Below are 22,789 nucleotides of genomic sequence, written 5' to 3' on the forward strand. Positions count from 1 at the left end.
ATTAGTGGTGCGGTAGCCAGATTCCTACGCGGAACTAGGACTTGTTCGTACATGTGGAGCGGTACGTTTGAACTGGGTCTGAGGGGTATGGCAGCCTGGCACCAAGGTCTCGACCAATAGTAGAATGGAGACTATTATGGGATGTTCAGTAGGCTAGAATGGATATTCAATGCATATTGTACAAGGAATATACAAGGGATATCAGGGAATATTAGAGAATATACAAATACAATTAAATATATATATATAAATAAATATATATATTCGGTTTAATCTGGCCCTTCACAACAGTAATGCACCCATTGGATTGGACTGAATGAAAATGCATGAGAAAAGAAAAATCCGGAATCCACATTTTACTTCTCAGGCATGTAACCCGAGCCGATCGGATTCATTGTGGACCCTCAGAACAGTGTGGAATATGTGTTTCGAGTACCCAGCGTTGGATCAATAAACGCGATCGATATTTGGAATGGCGATCAGGAATTGGAATAATCTTTTTGCAGAACATCTGATGTGAGGTAAGGAATCTATGTTACCAGTCTTGGGGTAATCAGAGTTTTTTTCACAGCGGATCACAACGTGTCCCCTATGTGTATGTGTGTGTGTGTGTGTGTGTGTGTGACTGTGCGCTGACCAGGAAATAGATAGTCGATTTTTCAGCCCGCTTCTCTAGCGTGCATAAGTACACATATACTATCGATAATCTAGCGTTTATTTGAAAACGATTCATAAATAGGCAGAAAAATGACAACGTGTTTTGTGTATTCCACTAAAGGGTGATTATCACAGAATCTTATTTTTTTCTGGACATTTCCAAAAACGTCCGTTTTTTTAAACGGTATAAAACGGAAATGTACAGATGAAAAACAATCAGTTTCGTACATGTTGACTGCAAGCAAGTCATTGATAAGCGACGGGCGTATTAGACACATAGCCATAATATAGAATATAGAAATAGCTCCGCGAAAATCATGAAATATCGGAAAATCAGTCTAAAAAGGCTGGCATTCAAGCGATAAATGTTAAGGCCCGACAATACACCTTAATGTCCCCATGGGCCGGAGACGTCTTCTTAAGTCAAGAAGAAACATCACAATATATCAAGAACAAAACAAAAAACACCATGAAATCCAAAATAAAATGTAAAATAAATAAATGCGAAGGTAAGGAAAAACTCACTAAAAACCTAGCAATAGGAAAAAAGCACCACAGGCAATGTGGAGGAGAGAAACCTTCGAAGGGCCGTTCAAAGGCGGGGGGATCTCCCTTCTTAGATGTCGGTGATAGTAGTGTTGCTATAAAACAGGTGAAACAGTTGGTAAGTATGTACATATACGTGTAATGAAACACAAATAACTACATGCAATATAGGGATGCACGATTTTGGGAAATAATCTAATTGCGATTTTTCTGACAGATATTGCGATTAAATTTGCGATTATAATTATAATTATTTTTAAGCAGCCCCACAGAGGTTTATTGTAAAATGCGGCTTGCATCTGGCCTACGCACTCTGTCTGTTCGGGACACCGAGCCTGCAAATGTTTCTTTTTACCTGGGAATCGATACCGGTACCCAACGGTACCTTTGTTTCTGTACTTTACTCTCCCTCTCTGAAGTCTAAACTTCACAACACACAATCTAAAACCCCTTACCTCCCTCTGCCAAACCGTTCCTACAACAATAACAACAACTTGCAAAGGAGATCTTGTATCTCAATGGGACTTCCTGGTTAATATTAAAAAAAAAATATATATATATATATATATATATATATATAAATTTGCGATATTTTTATTTTTTTGCGATTTGCTAATTGCATCATTTCAAATCGCGATTTCGATTTAAAATCGATTAATCGTTCAGCCCTAATGCAATAGCAGATGGGGTACATCAGAACATTTTGAAAGATGTACCCCATCTTTCCCGCCATTCAGTTCATGTATTCATGTATATTCTTTACAGCTGTATGGTGAATGGTGCGTTTATATAGTGCTTTACCAGTTTGTTCCTCACATTCACCCATTCACTCACACATTGACACACCGACTGCGGAGGCAACCGCGCAAGGTGCCGACCTGCTCATCGGGTTAAGTGTCTTGCTCAAGGACACTTCTGACAGGCTGCCCGGGAGGAGCGGGAATTGAACCGGGAACCTTCCGACTACCAGATGACTGCTCTACCTCCTGAGCCACTGTGGATTCCAAGTAACTACAGCTACAAGCTAAAACTGTAATGTGAAGGGCCGGCATTAGGGCCCGGGTCCACCTATCAAATTTTTATGGCCGCAAGCGTCTTTTTTCAATTGATCCCAATGGGGAGGGAGCGCATGCTGCCGCCTATAGGAAATCCGCTGCAGTCGGCTTATTTTTTCAGCGCCTTTCAGCTTTTTTCTGCCGAGCGCATTTGCAGACAACCAATCACAGCCAATCATATCTACCACTCTGTTTGTAACCTGACACCGGAGCTGCCTGTCTGTCTTGGCTGTCTACCCACAAGAGACTCGCGACAAAGCACAAATACACTAATAACTACACGAATACACTAATAAAAGCTAATAAAAAGCAAAGGGCGAACTGTGGTATCAGGCAATAACTATATATATAATTAATATACAATAAAGTGTATTAAAATATGCTATATGTGCAAAACCGCGGCAGTAAAATACGATAAAAGTTATTATTACAAGATGGCTGTCATGTAGTTGTCGCTAGAGTTCTTTCTCTCGCGTCATCAGGTAGGTTGGTGACTGACAGCTCGTTGCCATAGCTACAAAAGGCTCGCGCTGCGTTTTTTTCTCTCAGCGCAAGCGCTCCACCCCAGCACTACCGGCGCACTGCCAGCGTTTTTCAGCTGGAAATGTGAGCTAGGTGGACGCATGCCCTTAGGCAACAGAGGGTGGAAAGGAACCCACCCTGAACACGACATGAACATGACACGAGAACAGAATGCCTGTATCCCTATCGTATGTTCTACTATATGTGCTTTTGTTTGTGTTTTTATTCTAATGTTATTTATCGCGCTTTTATTCTGTTTGTATTGCTAACCCTTTTTTTCACACAGGATTTTAGCCTGTACCTTCTGGCAGGGGGACTGCCAATGGAAACTTGCCTTTTGGCTAAAATTGGGTGCATTTACGTTTTTAAAATGTTTTATTAATGTACGCTGTCCCCCTTGAACAAATAAGTAAACCTAAACCTAAGAATGGTGAATATGGTGTTACCGGGTGAGATGGTGAGATGGTGAATATGGTGAACATGGTGTTACCGGGTGAGATGGTGAGATGGTGAATATGGTGAATATGGTGAACATGGTGTTACCGGGTGAGATGGTGAATATGGTGAATATGGTGAACATGGTGTTACCGGGTGAGAACATGGCGGGGGCCCTGCCGGCGACGGCGTCCTGTCTCTTCTTGGTGAAGTCGGAGATCTTCCAGACGAAGATGCCGTCGTGAGTCGCCGCACACATCTCCCTCATCTTCCCTTGGATCTCCACGATGGACAGGTCCCTGAGACCCACGGTCCTGTCCAGCTGACGCACCTGCAGCACAACACAACGCACCACACGCTGGGCGGGAGGGAGGGAGGGAACATGGCCAAGACTCTAGTCACCCAAACTACTGCCTCTTTGAAGTGCTGCGGTCAGGCAAGCGCTACCGGAGTCTCATGGCCGGTACAGAGAGACTCAGAAGGAGCTTCTATCCCCAGGCCATCAGGATGCTCAACGACTCCATGTAACAACCCATCATCTACACTCACTGCACACTAGGGGTGTAAAGGTAAAGGTACACGTATCCGTATCCGTACCGAACCGAACCGTTTCAGTGTGTACCGTATAGGGGTGGGAATCGCCAGAGACCTCGCGATACGATCGCGATACTCAATATATCGCGAATATTGCGATGTTTTTTTTGACATTTTTTTTAATACATTTTTACTTTTTTTTTTAACTGCAAAGTAAAACTGTCAACATGTTTTATCTAATAAAATAAAGTTCAGTCTGTTCATCTCACTTCAATAATTTTTATTGCAGAACATGGTATTTTCTCAAGCAGACAGATGTAAACACTGTAATCTGTGTTGCATGTACCTGACAAACTGAACCGTTTGTATTACAGTCATATTCCAACTTAACTGAATGCACATGTGTGGACTACTGTACTATTACAGGTATTGAAATGAACAATGCAACTTCCTTATAAAAAAAAATAAAAACAAAACATTTATGAATAATTAAATATCGATACTTGGCGTCCCTGTATCGATACAGTATCGCCACGCAAAGTATCGCGATACTACTACATATCGATTTTTTTCCCCCACCCCTAGTACCGTACCGTACCAAACGGCTGTGCTGTGTACCGAACGAATACAGCGGTATGTTAATCACTAACGAGTCGATTATTAATTTCAATATAGAATATTCGTTGACAGCCCTACAAGTACAATTAGTTACTGCACACTACGTCACCCCTGAGTGGAACATGGAAAGCCAAACTTTCCCCCACTGTACCGAAAATCCGTACCGAACCTCGACTTCAAAACGTACCGTACCGTGGTTTTTGTGTACCGTTACACCCCTACTGCACACACATCCACACGTACACACTCACTTTAAACAAACACTCACCTTACTCACTTTAACACACTTTATATTTATCTATTATTAAAGAGATTTGCACCACATTCATACCTCATTTGCACCCTACCCCATGTTTTGTACCTCTGCATTCTACCTCACTGTTACTCATTTTACTCTGTATTGTATATATATTGACTTTACCTACTTTTTACTTATTAATTTTAATTTTTTTTACTTACTTTCTTTTTACTGTATGTAGCACACTCTCATGGGCTCATACAGAAACAAGCATTTCATTATAAAGTATTCTGTATTTTGTTCGGACAAATAATAAACAAACTTGAAACAAACTTGAAACTTGCCATCAAGCTGGGCTGTCAATCAAAACAGTTCAGTGAAGTCATGGCGGGAAGCGCAAACCGCCTGATTTGGATAAAGGTTTCGAGAAAGGTAGCGCTGGAACTGGCCGGTGAAACAAAACTTCCAAGGATAAAAGACATCAGAATTTAATCTTCATTAGATATTGTAACTTTATCAAGACATAATTCGACACTGAAGAAATGAATGCAGAATTGAGGTACAAACGGCAGGCATGATGGAATGAATAAGAATAGTGAAGCATTATTTATGATTTCAGAGAGTGTGCACTGCAGTGGGAAAATCCTCCTTTTTATATTAGATTGCTTATATTGACTGGTATAAACAGTCGTTTCAATCAGTTTCAAAACAAAGTATTTGTCAGATATGCCAGATACTACTGTTAACACTTTCAGTGCCAACGACGAGAAATCTCGTTAGTTCATCTCGTTGTTTAATCGTTTTTGTTTTTATTAGCGATTTCCATTCATATTTCATCAATCTAGCCTCCCGTTACCACTGGGTCTATGTCTGAGCTCCATTGGGAAAATACCGCCCCCTATCGTCTCTCCTAGAGGTACTGCACCCCTTTGGAATGGATTGCATGAAAACCATGGAGAAAAAAAATCCTGCTTCCTCATTTTACTTCTCACACAAGTAACCCGAGCCTACTGCAGTCATTGCCGAGGCACAGAACAGCGGAGAATGTGTGTTTACAGTACCCAGCATTGGATCAATAAACGCGATCGATATTTGGAATGGCGATCAGGAATTGGAATAATCTTTTTGGAGAACATCTGATCTGAGGTAAGGAATATATTTTACCAGTCTTGGGATAATCAGAACTTTTTTCACCTATATATAAACGTGTCCCGACTCCCGTATGTGTGTATGTGTGCTGATCAGGAAATGGATAATACATTTTTCAGCCCGCTTCTATAGCGTGCATAAGTACACATATACTATCAATAATCTAGCGTTTATTTGAAAACGATTCATAAATATTCCAGTAAAGGGCAATTATCACAGAAGCTTCTGAAATTTTCTGGAACTTTCATAAAACAAGCGTTTTTCAAAATGGTATAAAACGGAAATGAACCGATTAAAAAACAATCCGTTTCGACAATGTTGACTGCAAACAAGTCATTGACAAGCGACGGTCGCATTAAGACACACAGCCATAATTTAAGACATAGTTTATGCGTTTGCAAATATGAGAGCTCTATCATTGAAGTGGGTGGTGGCATTCAACGGGGGTAAGGCGCACTGCATGGCTGGCAATGAAAGTGTTAATATTAGCCATTTAGACATCATTCTTACCACCAATGTGCTCTGCTTAGTGTGAAAATCTGTTCCACTGTCCACTCGTGAGAGCTTGTTATACAGCACAACATATGTAGGCAGTGATGTACCTGAACGCGTTCAATGAACGATCGTTCGTGAACGTGTTGGTATTTTGGGCGAACGTGAACTGAACGTACTGTATTTCCGCTAGATGAACGTAATAGACCTGTCGCTAAACCACGCCCCAAAATAGAATTTGTCCAATCATATCACAGCAAAATCGTCGCTGCACAAACCTCGGTCAACTAGGTTTGTAGGCTGTATCAAACCAGACGGCTTTGATCGAAACCCCTGTCAAGAGTTCAGTTTTATGTTATTATCTACATAATATCCGATGGTGAAACGCTGTGCGTGGGGTACCTGTAATTCGGACACCAGGTACCCTGAAAGACTGGATGGAGGAGTATATTTCATACCTTTTCCGAAGCCCAAACGAAAACTAGAGAAGTGCATTCTACTGTGTCGTCGACCACATACACAAATGAATGTGAAGACCATTACCAATAGTGGGGCGGCATAGCTAACCTATTGTTCAATTTGTGATAAAAGCACCAAATTTGGTACATATTTAGCTTAATATATTTATAAAATATATGGATATTGGGGCATTGCAGATTGGCATTCTGGTGACCATGGTAACCATTTCCAAAAATGGCTGCCAGAGATTACTGGCATAGAACACTTTGGCCACCAAAGCTATTGTTTTCCATGTTTTTAACGCCACAAATGGTATTTACATCCAACTTAAAAGTGAAGAACATATTTTATTAATATATTTTTTTATAATTGTTATATAAAATAATATATATAAAAAAAAACAAATATACAACTATTTACAAAACATTATCAAACATTTTCCTTTTTACCCCCCCCCCCCCCCCCCCCCCCCTCCCCCACACACACAAAATGGTGATGGTGCTATTGCCCGATTAAACTGTAGCGAAGAATGGTTCAGCAGGTTTCAACTGGCACATTCTCCATCACAGAAGCAGAGGCGTGTGCACTGAAGTGCAGCCTTCTTGCACCTGCAGCGCTCTTTGCAGCCACAAGAGATCAGCTCGTGGCAGGATTGTGATGCTTGTGGCAATGTCGTCCAGTGGGGCTCATACATTCCTTCTGTCTTCACCCACCCCCAGTCAATGGACCTGTCTCAAAACCCTGCCCTCTTTTCTTGATCCTCCAATGTTTGTACGAGGAAGTCAGAGGTAAGCGACAGCTGTGATTGGAGGATCAAGAAAAGGGGCAGGGTTTGAGACAGGTCTATTGGTGATGGCAGCACAGGGTCTGGAAGCAGGGTCTTCCCCCAGATGTGACCACCCTGGTAGACTGTTCTCTCCACGTGCTCCACCAGAGCAGCTCGGGTAGGCGGGATTTTCTGTGCCAAGCTTTTTTTACGTGGAAAAAGTTTCCTTCTTGCCTGGTTCACCTTGGTGCAGGTGCTGGTTCTGTCAAATAGAAGTATGACAAACCTCTCAATAATGTTCATGGCATCATCTGGGATCTCCTTTGGTCCATTTGCCAGCATCAGTAGTGCATCCGTCAGGTCCGGCAGTGACTTCCATGTTGACCATGCTGCCTTCTTTCCGTGTCCAGCAAAACTTGATACAGTGTCACAGCCTGTCAAAGCATGGAACATGAATGAATGAATGAATGAATGAATGAATGAATGAATGAATGAATGAATGAATGAATGAATGAATGAATGAATGAATGAATGAATGAATGAATGAATGAAAACTTTATTTAACAGATTGCAGAATGGGTACAATACAGTACGGCTCAATACACACAATTGTTAAGGGGATGCAGACCTGAGAAATACGTTTGTCTTGTTTCCATCAGGGTCCCCCATTTTCAATTCATATAGACATTTATGACATACACAACATACATGACATTTATGGCATAGGGACATATAGGTATTTAGTACTGATACATTTGTGACATAAGCGGTATTCAAATATACAGTACTGTTACCCCTAGATCCTGACAGAGTATATACATATGATGGGGAGGGGGGACTGTACATTAGGAGGGGGTGGGTGGGTGGGAGGGAAATATACATACGGCGGGGAGGGAATATATACATGCGGTGGGGAGGAGACTGTCTATTAGGAGGTGGTGGGGGTTTTGGGCATTTACGGTGGCCAGTTTCGAATTGCAGCCTCCCGTAGGTGCTCTTTAAGAGCGGTTTTGAATGTGGGCAGGGATTCACATTCCTTTACAGCTTTGGGTAGGGCGTTCCACATTGTTGTGGCATAATTGCGAAACGTGTTTAGTCCCTTGTTTGAGCCGAATCTGGGTTTAACATGATTTGTTGAGCTTCCTCTGGTGTAGTGGTTGTGGTATTCACTGACCTTTGGGAAGTATTTTGACATGTACATGGGCACCCCGGTCGTATAGTGTATCTTGTAGACCAGGCCCATTGCAAGTTGCTGTACTCTGTCGTCTACTCTAAGCCATCCTAGGTTGTCAAAGTGGGCAGGGGTGAGGTGGGTTCTGGGGTTCAGGTCAAGTAGTAGTCTGACCAGTTTGTTTTGTGATGTTTGTAATTTAGTTTTAAGCGCCTTTGAGGTGCTTTGGTACCATGAGGTGCACGCATAGTCATAGTACCCTCTTGTGGGGGAGGGGGGGTGCCTTTTGTCCTGGCCCCGGCCCGGGTAGACTAGCTGGCATGGCGGGGCCAGCCAAGCTAACCGTCGGGTCCTTGGTGGTCTCGATGTCCCGCGCCGCTCTCCCTCTAGCCTCTCGCCAAGTCTGCTGGGGCTTCGGTGAGGGTGTGTCGCCGCTTGCTGGTCGGCTGGTGCAGCTGCTGGCTGAAGCGTCAGTTGCGGCCGGTGCGAGGAGCGATGCCTCGCTGTTTTGTCCCCGCGACGTGCTGGGCGCCTCGGTTGTGAACCCCGGTTCCTTCCCTCTCGCTGTGGCCTCTCGTGGGTTCTTTTGCAGAGGTGGCAGAGGAGGAATGTTGCCGTTGATCATGTCGTTAGCCGCCGTCTGTGTGGAAGGCCACATGACATCTCTGGTCCGAGGCACACAGCTATTTGGTGGGCTGTCAAGTAGCGAAAGCTCTTGGCAGTTCCGAATGCTAACCACAGTTCATATCCAGCTGGTAGTTGTGTTATGGCAAACACAGCCAAGACCACAACATCAGTGTCAACAGTGCGAATAAGCAATTGGTGGTGGCCATGCAGTGCAGCGTGTGATACATGCAGTAGCATACGACTATCTGCTTCTTCATGGCTACATGGGGCCAGGGTGTGGAGATCCTGCAGTGGCTGTGTGCTGAGCACCCCCATCCCATCAATGAGGACAACCTCCTTGTCTTCCTCACTGAACACCTGAGGACCTTGGATAGGAAGCTGAATAGTTCTGTCTTGTTACTGTCAACCTGCAGAAAGTTCTGCCAGTTTCCTGGTATGGCAGCCTTCCCAACCACACGTCTCCTTACACCCTTTCCACGCTTGGCTCTTGCTGTGCCTTTCAGGGAGTCATCCTTGAAAGTATCCCAGATAAGGTCTACACGTGACACAGCTGAGAATAGATATATGGGATGAAAACCTGCTGGGCATATTCATCAAATGTCTTGGCACCTGCTGGCTTCATCATCTGAATCATGGCAGCTCCATCAAAAACTACACAAGTAGCATCAGGGGCTTTAGTCTGAGCTGGAGACGGGTCCTCCAGGCATTTTCAGAAGGTCCCTCTTGGTCCCAAGTCGTAATCTACCTCCATCAGAGAGTGCTGGTGGCCATGCTTGGTTCTCATGCTGGAAGAAGTCTTCCAGGTTTCCATCTCTTGTTTGACAGCTAATGTAGAGTCGTGAAAACAACTCAACATCACTTTTGATTGATGTCAGCTGTTGCTTCTCCTTACTTGTCTTCTTTGGCGTTGAGCCAACAAACCGTTTCAACCGGTTGCGGTGGATTGTGTCATCAATGGGTTTTGTTCTCTCCACAAGACATTCCTTTGTGAATGCTTGGAACTGTTGTTGGCCAATCTTCTGTGCGTTCTTAACAGTCTCCACTGCAGATGGATCTGCAATCTCTTTGCTGTAAAGGACAAGCAGGTCTTCACTCTCCTCTTCAAATGGGTTGCCAAGTTATTCCATTACATTGACGAGTAAGCAGGCATCTTTTCGAAATGCTTTCTGCACACTTGCTGTCTGATCATGGTGGAGCACCCCATCTTGTCTTCCCATGAGCTGGTGAGCATCTTCAAAGTCCTCAATCAGCGCTGCAACCTCAGGGCCAGCTACCATCCACCGTCGGAGGGCACTAGGGTTGTCTGTAAGACCTACCGCCCCTCCATCACTCTTGATGCAAGCATTATTTTGCTCATGAGCTTGATCAATGGGGATTGCCGAGAAGACTCGATTGGTCTTCTAAATGGTGAAATTGCCAACATTAAATTCTCTGGCAACATCTGGATGTCTTATTGGTAGTTCAGTCATGTCACAAAGATGAACTGGGATCCAGCGGGCATAGTTCATATGGTCCAGAGCAAAGAACCAGGGGACGAGTTCTGTCAGAGCATCGAGGTACATGCTGAAGAAGGACTTCTGCAGGGATCTCACATAGACCAATACACACAGCTCCAATGCCATGACTGTTACCCAGTACTGGAATTGAGGGCAGCTCTCCTTCCTCCTTGAGCACCATTCATCAAACCCCAAAGGCACATCTTCTGTATTTGTATTACGGTTATTGTAGGCCCGATACTGCAGGACATATAGTGCAGCCACAGTGACTTGGTGGGCACGTCTGGTGCGAGCAACATGTGCTGCACGCAAGAGGGAGTCAGCGGTGCCTGCTGTTGTGATCTCTGCTTGTACCAGTGCTTCAACCCAGCCACTGCCTTTCAACCAATCACCCAGGGTCTTCAGAGCTGCCATCTCTATATGCAGGCCGACAAACATCACAACAAATGTGTCTTCCCCATACATCTCTGGCCACTTCCACTGGATCTGCTTGGCAATAGCATAGTTTTTTTTAATTTTTTATATATCTTTTTTCCCCCTCCTTTTTCCGATTTTTCTCCCATCCCACTGTTAGTCGTTATGCCAATTCCCAACCCCCTTCCTGGTTGTTGCGCACTCCCCCCTACTGTTTGTCCGGGAGGCCGGAGACTGTCACATGTTTTCCTGCCGGCAGCCAGCCTGGCAGCGCAGATTCTCACCGGGAGAGTGTAACGTGTGGAAGGTCACACTACATCCCTCCAGATCCTACCCTCGCTGTGCAGGTGCCCCGACCGAACTGTAGAGGTCGCTGTCCACAACTCCCAGGACCCACCCATCAGCTTTCCCACCCCTAACACTGCCAATTGTGTTAGTATGAACGACCAGCCAAGCTGATAGCAATGCCGAGAGCTGGATTCGAACCCAGCGTCTCCAGCGTTGATGGCGAGCGCCTTGCCCACTACACCACCTAGCCGCCCAGCATACAGGGGTTGATCAAATGTTACTACTGGTGTCTGCCCAGAATTCAGATGTTTAACTGCATTTCTGACTACGTCCATGGAGTGTTTGATCATTGCCACTGTGTGGGCACTCTCAGGGGGTGTAGGGCACTTGGGCAGATTACTTTTCTTCCAGCAAGCTGTTGACTTGCATGGTATGCAGCCCAGGACATGTTGTCCACACTCTGATTCACAGAGTTCTCTTCATCACTTGCAAGTCTCTTCCGCACATTTTCTAGTTTTCCCTGCTCAGAGATGCCACAGTGCTTGGTGGTACAGGTGCCTTTGTGGTGCTACGGACAACCGTGGGACTTCTGTGTAGTAGCTTGGCAAAAGGCCTACTGTCTGTTGGCTTCCACACCCTCCAACAATCACGATGCTGCAGTCAACTCCTTGACCTTCAAATGTAGGGTGTTGAAGGAGTGAAATACCTGTGCCATGAAAGGACTCCTTTGAGGTAGTTGAGCTAGGGTTATGGTCAATATTATCAACCGCAGCAGTTGTGAAGACGTAAAAATGTAGATGAATAAACTCACAAAATACAGCGCCACTCACAATAATCAGCAATACAGTGAAGAAACACGAAAACCTATATTCTAAATATTATATTCTTATCTTGTATTCATTCACAACATTCACAAAGAAAGTAACCTACCTGTAGCTCCTCTGTAAACAGACTGGGAAAAAGGTGGGTGACATAGCATGTGTCCAGCTGGAAATAGCAGCAACAAGGCAAGGGTGACCCTAAACAATGGTATAGGGGCACAGCGCCACCGTGAGAATGCGCCAGCGCCACCATGTGGTAATAAATAAATGTAATGTAAATAAAAATAAATGTTTGCAATGTAAGCCTGGGGCCAGCTTATACCTCATACACTGTACTTAAATAAATAAAATTTAGTATGCTATAATATTGAAATGACATCTTTATAAGTTGCAGCCTGCTATGAGAAATGTTTTACTGATTCACGCCACTATATATTATATAATAAAATTAAAAAAAAAAAATGTAAATGTTTTTAGAATGGTGAGTGAGTATTTTATTTGGTTCTTAGGGTTAGTGGGATCTAGATTATATCCGTTATTGCATGCAAATCAAATGGGATAAGAAAGTTTGATTAAGCGCTGGTGGCCATTTTGAAAAATGCCTGCCACGGCCACCAGGGTACTAGTTTGTAATGCCCCAATATCCAGTTTTGTTCCCAATATATCTATCAACACATCTGCCAAATTTGGTGCTTTTATCACAAAATGAACAATTGGTTTGATATGTTGAGCTATGCCGCTCCACTACAAGGACACTTATGTTTGCTCAAAGGTAAGGTCAATTCATAAAGACATAATATTTGACGGCATGTATTAGAAACGTAGACCAAACTATTAGTTTGCTAACGCTTGACTTTGACTGCGAACTAGCTATCGTATATTATCCAGCCTAGTTAGCTAACGTTAGCAGCTAACTAACGTTAGCTGCCAACATGTAACGATACCGCAGATATTTCTGCATCATAAGGTTAGCTTTCTGCATCATAACGTTAGCTTATACTCTGGACTGGATTGATAGCAGGGCTAGTACTAGTAGAGCCAGCTAGTGGTAAATAAAGGTTATGAACAGAACCTACCCTGGTAAATAAAGGTTATACACAGAACCTACCCTGGTAAATAACGGTTATATACAGAACCATAACCTAGGCCCAACCATAACCATAAGCTAACCCTGACCATACTCTAACGCTGACTGTAGCCACTAGGTTTATTCCAAAAGGCCACAGATGAGTGTGAGTGTATCAACCGGTTTGTAGGAATCAATTAAATCCACTTTGAGCTGCATTTTATGTATGAAAGATGCTCCATAAATGAACTATTATTATTATCTGTCTATGCTTAGCTAATACTCAGCTTTTTGTGTTTTTTTTCACAGAATGAGGTGTGCTGGAGATGTTACTGCCTCTCCCCCTCATCCATCACCCCTCTCTCCTTATCCATCACCCCTCTCTCCTCCCCTCTTACTCCAGATGAGGAGTGCCGGCCTGTGGGGCAGGCTCCCCGGAAGGTGGACATTACTAGAAAGCTAAAGAATGCTTAAAATTTAATAGGAATGTTAGAGGTTCTAGAAGGTACTACTATGACATCATCACCAACGGTCCAGAATGATCGGGCAGTACTAAGGTTCTAGAATGTACTGACATGACATCACACACGTTCCAGAATGTTCGGGCGGCACTAATTTTCTAGAATGTTCCTAACAATAGGTCCGTGGGTGAATTATGTACCATTACAATCACTACAGTACTGTATTAAGTTTCAAAAGTAAAAGTACAGTACATATTCTATAGGCATCTACTACTTAATCTTCATCAACAGTTGCTGATATTGCAAATGTCAACAGACCAGGCTATTAATCCATAATGGAGGTACTAGAAGAAAGGGTAACCAAAATCAACATGTTTCTCCTTCCAAGGGTCATCAATAATCACAGCATATGTTGTGACTATGACTAACGGGTCAGGAGATTGACAATGTGCATCCAGCGATACAATTTTAATTCGATTTGTGAACTATGGGTCTGGGGTTGGGACAAAATAAATTTTAAGCCTCGTCACAGCATTAATTTGGCTACAAGAATATAATGGTAAATGACCATAGATGTATCACAACAACACATGATATTGTTCGCTATTCCAGTTTATATTGTACATCCATTTGTGTAACTGTAAATCCATGTATATTTATTGTATATATTAAAAATAGTGGCTATTTATGTACACTTTAGTTGTGGGTTTTCTTTTCTAATCAGAGTGATCTATCTTGAGAATGTGTTGTATATGCATTTATTTATATTTATATTAAATATAACTTATACTTAGTGTTATAAGAAAAGTTATAAGAAAAAGAAAATGTCCTGTACCCATTTACTGTGATTTACAGGTATTTTGGTAAATGGTAAATGGCTGTATTTATATAGCGCTTTTATCCAAAGCGCTTTACAATTTGTTTCTCACATCTTACCCATTCACTCACACATTCACACACCGACGGTGGAGGCAACCATGCAAGGTGCCAACCTGCTCATCAGTGTCTTGCTCAAGGACACTTCGACACGCTGCCCGGGAGGAGCGAGAATCAAACCGGGAACCTCCGGATTACCAGACGACTGCTCTACTCCCAAGCCACTGTCGCCCCCTATTATTAGGTCTATTTTATTATTAGGTATTTTTACTTTGGTCTCTATCACTCACTATACATTTATAGTTAGTGTAATCAATCATTTGACCTGATGTACACTAGAATGTGCAGCATACCATTCTCCGACGTCTCACCCCTTTATGGATGAGGATTGTTGGCAAGTGACAGCTCTCACTTTTTTCCTCATTCTAGTGACTAGTAGTGACACAACTGTCGGGTCTAGCTCGTATACTGCGTTGGCCCACTAGCCTTAAACTAAATGTATCAGCAATAGTAATAATCATGGATTATCGTCATAGTTCTTGTAATCTTCAATCAAGTCAACTGTAAGTAATGCTTGAGACGTTATCTATAGCTAATGCTTGCATCACCATGGAGGTCTAAGGTAAATGTGTATCTCATGAACGTACTTTTCCACTGCATATTGTAACCCTCTCTGTCTGCTTCTAGATGAAATATTTGTGTTATCTTTAAAAAACAGGTCTATTACCTGCTGTGATAAATCTCCCGCAGCATAGCCCCTTTCGTGACTGTGAAGCAAGGCTTGCATCACAGTCAGGAAAGGGGCTACCTACGGCCATCGTCAACGAGAGTCATCCACGGTCGGCTTAGCTTGACCGAGTTTTCAAAGGGGGCGTGGTTTAGCGACAGGTCTATTGAGAACGCGTTCATTCTCAGCGCTGTATAACGGCGTTCAAAAGTGCGTTCATTCTCAGCACTGTACTATAACGGCATTCAAAAGTGTGCCAGATTTCATGCCTTTCAGCCGAAAACCCAGTAAAACACACCGTAAACAGGCTTCAAAATAATGCGGAAAGCCACCCAATCTGGCAACTGCTCTGGGCGGAGCTTCGGGGAGTCGGGTAATTGTATAGCAGCAGCACTCGCACTTTCAGAAGGCGCTGCACTCAATGTTTTGCACTTTGAATATTGAACTTTGAGGTACAACCTTAGTTTCATACCTCAGCCTGGTTCCTACCTCGTGTTGTGTTAGTACAGAGTTATGTCGGCACATATATATGTTTGCACAATGACTACTTTCACTTTTGGTACTTTAAGTATATTTAGATTATTATACTTAATAAAGACCATTCAAGCAGCATGTTTTTCCTCATGTTTTTGAAAATATACTGTAGAGATTAAAGCTGCAGCTGCTACTAGTGTTGACTGAATGGGCGGCAGCAAAGCGTTATGGAAATGCCAGTATTCTGTGGTTCTATTATGGGTTGTGGCAATACATTTGACAAATAATAGCTCGCAGCAACGTATTGAAAAAAGAACTATGAACTATAAATTATTTCATTTTTGAAACCATCAACTTTTGTAAAAAATTTTGAATTATGAACTATGAACTGAACTAGTTCATTTTAAAATGTGTGAACTGTGAACTGAACTAGTTCATGTAGAAAGTGAACTTTCCCAACACTGTATGTAGGTATCAAACAGGAAGAAAGACGGTCAGGTTTTAAACGGTGTGGATATCAAACAGGAAGAAAGACGGTCAGGTTTTAAACTGTGTGGGTATCAAACAGGAAGAAAGACTGTCAGGTTTTAAACTGTGTGGGTATCAAACAGGGAAGAAAGACTGTCAGGTTTTAAACTGTGGGTATCAAACAGGGAAGAAAGACTGTCAGGTTTTAAACTGTGTGGATATCAAACAGGAAGAAAGACGGTCAGGTTTTAAACTGTGTGGATATCAAACAGGAAGAAATACTGTCAAGTTTTAAACTGTGTGGGTATCAAACAGGAAGAGAGACTGTCAGGTTTTAAACTGTGTGGATATCAAACTGGAAGAAACACTGTCAGGTTTTAAACTGTGTGGGTATCAAACAGGAAGAAATACTGTCAAGTTTTAAACTGTGTGTGTATCAAACTGGAAGAAATACTGTCAAGTTTTAAACTGTGTGGGTATCAAACAGGAAGAAATACTGTCAAGTTTGAAACTGTGTGGATATCAAACAGGAAGAAATACTGTCAAGTTTTAAACTGTGTGGGTATCAAACAGGAAGAAAGACGGTCAGGTTTTAAACTGTGTGGATATCAAACAGGAAGAAAGACGGTCAGGTTTTAAACTGTGTGGGTATCAAACAGGAAGAAACACTGTCAGGTTTTAAACTGTGTGGGTATCAAACTGGAAGAAACACTGTCAGGTTTTAAACTGTGTGGATATCAAACTGGAAGAAAGACTGTCAGGTTTTAAACTGTGTGGGTATCAAACAGGAAGAGAGACTGTCAGGTTTTAAACTGTGTGAGTATCAAACAGGAAGAAAGACTGTCAGGTTTTAAACTGTGTGGATATCAAACAGGAAGAAATACTGTCAAGTTTTAAACTGTGTGGGTATCAAACAGGAAGAGAGACTGTCAGGTTTTAAACTGTGTGGATATCAAACTGGAAGAAACACTGTCAGGTTTTAAACTGTGTGGGTATCAAACAGGAAGAAATACTGTCAAGTTTTAAACTGTGTGGGTATCAAACTGGAAGAAATACTGTCAAGTTTTAAACTGTGTGGGTATCAAACAGGAAGAAATACTGTCAAGTTTGAAACTGTGTGGATATCAAACAGGAAGAAATACTGTCAAGTTTTAAACTGTGTGGGTATCAAACAGGAAGAAAGACGGTCAGGTTTTAAACTGTGTGGATATCAAACAGGAAGAAAGACGGTCAGGTTTTAAACTGTGTGGGTATCAAACAGGAAGAAACACTGTCAGGTTTTAAACTGTGTGGGTATCAAACTGGAAGAAACACTGTCAGGTTTTAAACTGTGTGGATATCAAACTGGAAGAAAGACTGTCAGGTTTTAAACTGTGTGGATATCAAACTGGAAGAAAGACGGTCAGGTTTTAAACTGTGTGGATATCAAACAGGAAGAAAGACGGTCAGGTTTTAAACTGTGTGGATATCAAACAGGAAGAAAGACGGTCAGGTTTTAAACTGTGTGGGTATCAAACAGGAAGAAACACTGTCAGGTTTTAAACTGTGTGGGTATCAAACTGGAAGAGAGACTGTCAGGTTTTAAACTGTGTGGATATCAAACTGGAAGAAACACTGTCAGGTTTTAAACTGTGTGGATATCAAACAGGGAAGAAAGACGGTCAGGTTTTAAACTGTGTGGATATCAAACAGGAAGAAAGACGGTCAGGTTTTAAACTGTGTGGGTATCAAACAGGAAGAAATACTGTCAGGTTTTAAACTGTGTGGATATCAAACAGGAAGAGAGACTGTCAGGTTTTAAATTGTGTGGATATCAAACAGGAAGAGAGACTGTCAGGTTTTAAACTGTGTGGATATCAAACAGGAAGAGAGACTGTCAAGTTTTAAACTGTGTGGGTATCAAACAGGAAGAAAGACTGTCAGGTTTTAAACTGTGTGGATATCAAACAGGAAGAAATACTGTCAAGTTTTAAACTGTGTGGGTATCAAACAGGAAGAAAGACTGTCAGGTTTTAAACTGTGTGGATATCAAACTGGAAGAAAGACTGTCAGGTTTTAAACTGTGTGGATATCAAACAGGAAGAAATACTGTCAAGTTTTAAACTGTGTGGGTATCAAACAGGAAGAAAGACTGTCAGGTTTTAAACTGTGTGGATATCAAACTGGAAGAAAGACTGTCAGGTCTTTTAACAGTTAACAGTTTAACAGTTTAAACTGTGTGGATATCAAACAGGAAGAAAAGCGGGCAGGTTCTGAACTGTCTGACTATCTAACAGGAACAACTCGTTAACTGTGTTAGACAATATTTGTATCGTAATATTATCTGCATTGCTTTTACCCTTTTTATTATTCTCTGCGTTGCTTTTATTGTCTATTTTATGCAAATGTTATGTCTATTTTACTGCTGTGGAGCACTTTTTGCTAAAAAAAAAATTGTATCCACTTTTTCTCCTCCTGTTTTTCTGTGTTTTTCTCCCATGCCAATTTTTTGTAGACGTTATGCCAATTCCCCCCTCCTCGTTGCTCGCATGTGCCCCCCACTGGTCGGTCTAGGGAGCCCTGAAGTCTATCACATGCTTCCTCCGAGACATAGGAGACAGCCAGCAGCATCTTTTCACCTGCCAGCGCGGACTCTCATTGGTGAGGTGTAACGTGTGGGAGGCTCACACTACCCTCACCATCTCCCTCCCTCCCTCGCTGTGCAGGCGCCCTGACCCACCTGTAGGAGTCGCTGTTTACAACGATCCGAATACCACCCACCGGCTTTCCCCCCCCCCCCCCCCCCCCCGCTGACTCTGCCAATTGAGCCAGTATGACGGCCGGCCCAAGCCAAAGGCAACGCTGACAGCCGGATTCGATACCGGTGTCTCTCGCGTTGGTGACGAGCGCTTAGTCCGCTGTGCCACCCAGCCGCCCCCTTTTTTGCTACAATTCTTGTATGAAAGGTGCTATACAAGTTTATCATTATTAATATTATTACATCAAAGAAATACCGTGGATTGTATCATTTTTAATTATTGTATTATTTTAATTAATTACCGATTGTCACGGTATTGAAAATGACACCTCAGCATTTATTTGTTTTAATACTGCAGTACGCGGTGATATGGAAACCCACGTCCTGATGATAAACTCATCTCTTCACCTTGTTGTGGAGGATCTCCGTCTCGTCCTGGTCCAGACGCTGCTGCCGGGTGTAGGCCTCCATGGCCACGCAGGAGCGCGCCAGCTCTCGCTTGAGGACACACACGATGTTCTCCAAGGTGCCCACCTGCAGGTCCAGCTGCTGCCAGCGGCCGCTCAGCTCCGCCACCACCACCGTGCTGCTGGGGGGCGGGGGGAGGGAGGGGGCGGGCAACGGGGGGGGTGGAGGCGGGGGCAGCAGGGGCACAGCAGGCTCCCTGCACCACGACGGGGGGCGCGGCTGCTGCTGCTGCACCCAGCTGGCTCAGTTTGAGCTCCAGGTCCCGGAGGGAGTGGTGCAGCTGGTGCAGCCTGGGACCGGACACCTCCTGGGGCTGCAGGCTCTCCAGGCTCACCTTTATTATCATTTATTATTATTATTATTATTATTATTATTATTATCATTTATTATTTTGTATTTTTTTTTTTTTTTTTTTTTTTAAACAAACATATAAACAAACATGACAACACACGATAAGATATACAAGCATTAATTGTCAGGGCACATCCAATGAGATCACCTTTTAGTTAGTTGTCTTATATAAGATATACCCATAATACCTGTTATCTAAAAAAAAAAACCTACACACATATGCTCAGCTCGAACCCCCCCCCCCCGGACCCCACCTTGAGAAGTACCTCCACTATCCCTCGCACCTAACCAGACACTACCATTATAAGCTAGCTTTTATTCTCTCCACCACTTCTAACCACATTGACATTTTGGATTCATTGAGACCCAGAATTCTTGCTGTAGATATTTCATGGTAAATTACATCGAGATATGTAAGAAACCAAACTTTACGGCACATTTTTTCCGGTTGAAACCAGCGTGATGCGATCAGCTTTTTGGCTACTGTGATACCCGATAAAACCAATCTCTTTAGCTGTGGATTCACTGCAAACTCAAAAACATCATTCAACAGCAATACCGAGGGGTGTACAGGTATATTCCAAGATACGAGTTTTGATATTTGTTGGGTCACATCTTTCCAGAATGCCTTAACTGGTGAGCAGTCCCAATACATGTGCATAAATGTCCCTTCGTCCCCATTTGTACATTGGGTGCATTTGGAATCTTGTTTGAGCCCCATTCGGCACAGTCTTATAGGAGTCAAGTATGTCCTGTGAATATAGTTAAGATTGATTTGTTGATGATCCGGGTTCCTTGATGTAAGTCGGACATTTGCCCAGGCTCCTTGCCAATCAAAGTCCTTTTCCAGGTCTGGTATATCCCTCCTCCAGACAGAGTCAAGTTGGAGGGTTTCATACGAGGACGTTAGTAATTGATGATAAAATTCTGAAACAAAACCTCTCGATGTCTCTCTTGAGTAGAAGAATTTGTGGTATCTGTGGTGTTCAATTGGTCTGTCTAATGGAACACCGTGAGACTTCAAACATAGCTCTAACTGTTTGTGAAAAAGCCATGTGGACTTGGTGAGATAAAAAATTTTGCGTATTTCTTTATCACTACAAAAACCCTGTTTGTTAAAAACATCCCCTAATGAGTGTATGCCTTGCTCTTCCCATATAGGGAATCTTATAGGTCGGATTTTTTTTTTGTGATTCACGCCATATCCGGATCGCATGAGTAATTATGGGGCCAAATTTTCGTTCACAGTGCTTGATTGGTAGTTTAGTGTATGCTATGTCCTTCAGTCTATGTGGGGCTACTATGTTTTCTTCTATTTTCCTCCAAGATGCTAATGCTTGGGAGTCAAACCATGTTGTCAATGGACTTAATGAGTACGCCTTAAAATATAGGAAAAAATCTGGAAATGCCATGCCACCATCTGCTTTATTTCTCTGTGCGGTGGATCTTTTTATACGTGGTGGTCTGTTATTCCAAATAAATTTGTATGTGGAGGAGTGTAATCTTTTCCAGTAACCCTCTGGAGGGGGTAACGGTAGCATTGAACAGAAGAAGTTGATTTTAGGTAGTACATCCATCTTAACTATTGATATCCGTGCTTGTACTGTGTTTTTAAGTTTTGCCCATCTATCAAGGTCGTCTTTGATTTTATTTTGGATTTTTGTGTAGTTGTGCTTCACCGTTTGTCTTATGGTAGGGAATATTTCCACTCCCAAGCATCTGAAATGTTTTACCATCGGTATCTGTCCTGGGAGGGTTGTATCTTTTTTTGCAGGGGTGTTAAGTGGAAGGAAAGCCGACTTCGGCCAATTTATCTTAAATCCCGATAAATCACCAAAGTCCTCAATCAACTTGAGCAGATGAGGCAATGTGGTGTTGGGGTTTTTCATGAACAATATTACATCGTCCGCATATAAACAAATGTTTTGTTGTGTGCCCTTGATTACGATAGGTTCTATGGATTGGGATTGTCTTATATATTGTGCTAAAGGCTCTAATGATAGATTGAACAGTCCGGGACTAAGAGGACAACCCTGTCTGGCAGAGCGTGATACCGGAAATATTTCAGAGATGATAGACTTCCGGTTTAGCTTTAGAATGGAGTAGGTCGCATGTGACACAGCTGCTCACCCGTTATTTTTTTTTCGTTTTTAAAACATATTTATATACCATTAATGCGTTTAAAACTTGACGCATATATCAACTGAGACTATCAACTAACTATATTGACCAAAAGAATCGAGATGTCACCAAAGAGATAAAACGAGTGCAAAACCAGTCGAAGGGGTCCCGCCGCAGGAATCAGGATTCGTACGGCTGACAGCAGAAAATATAAACTTGACAGCGGCCGCTTCAAGTTCATCCCCATCAAACACCTCCGCAGATACCGAACATATCATCCGGAAAATGGAGGAAATGGGGAAGACAATAATGAAGGAAATGATCCTCCAATCACAACTGTCGGAGAAGATAATAACTCAAAAAGTAGATGCTATTAAAGAATCTATTGAAGGCAAAATTGATGCGCTGAGAGCGGACGCCGACGCACAGAATAAACGCACCGAGGCTCTGGAGAAAGTAGTGGAAGCCCACAAAATCAATTTCACTCGCATCTACAATGAAGTAGATGCTAACAAAGTTAACCTAACTGCTGAGATGAAGGGGAACTACAATGAAATCAAGACGGAGCTCAGCGAAATAACGTTGGAGCTTACGCGAATCAATAAAGAACAGAAAGCCAAAATATTCGAGATGGAATATCAAAAACGCAAGCTGAATATTCGTATTGTCGGTCTGGACGAATCAGTGAGATGTGCAAACCCTGAAGAGTTTGACACAGAATTACAGAAAATCTTGGGAACAGAGATCCTTCC

The 22,789-nt window shown here is 42.7% G+C and overlaps 1 protein-coding gene across 1 annotated transcript in view; it reads right to left on the reverse strand.

Annotated features, from left to right (window-relative positions):
- LOC311248899 (TNF receptor-associated factor 2-like) overlaps window positions 1-22,789 on the reverse strand; it is a gene marked incomplete at both ends in the record, with an annotated part of 73,327 nt that overhangs the window by 42,822 nt on the left and 7,716 nt on the right. The window contains 3 exon segments of the mRNA XM_084338128.1: window positions 3,369-3,546; window positions 19,506-19,722; window positions 19,724-19,899. Coding sequence (XP_084194254.1) covers window positions 3,369-3,546; window positions 19,506-19,722; window positions 19,724-19,899 — 571 coding nt within the window.

The sequence above is a fragment of the Notolepis coatsorum genome (genome assembly GCF_963971535.1).
Source record: "Notolepis coatsorum genome assembly, chromosome: 1".
Classification (NCBI taxonomy): Eukaryota; Metazoa; Chordata; class Actinopteri; order Aulopiformes; family Paralepididae; genus Notolepis; species Notolepis coatsorum.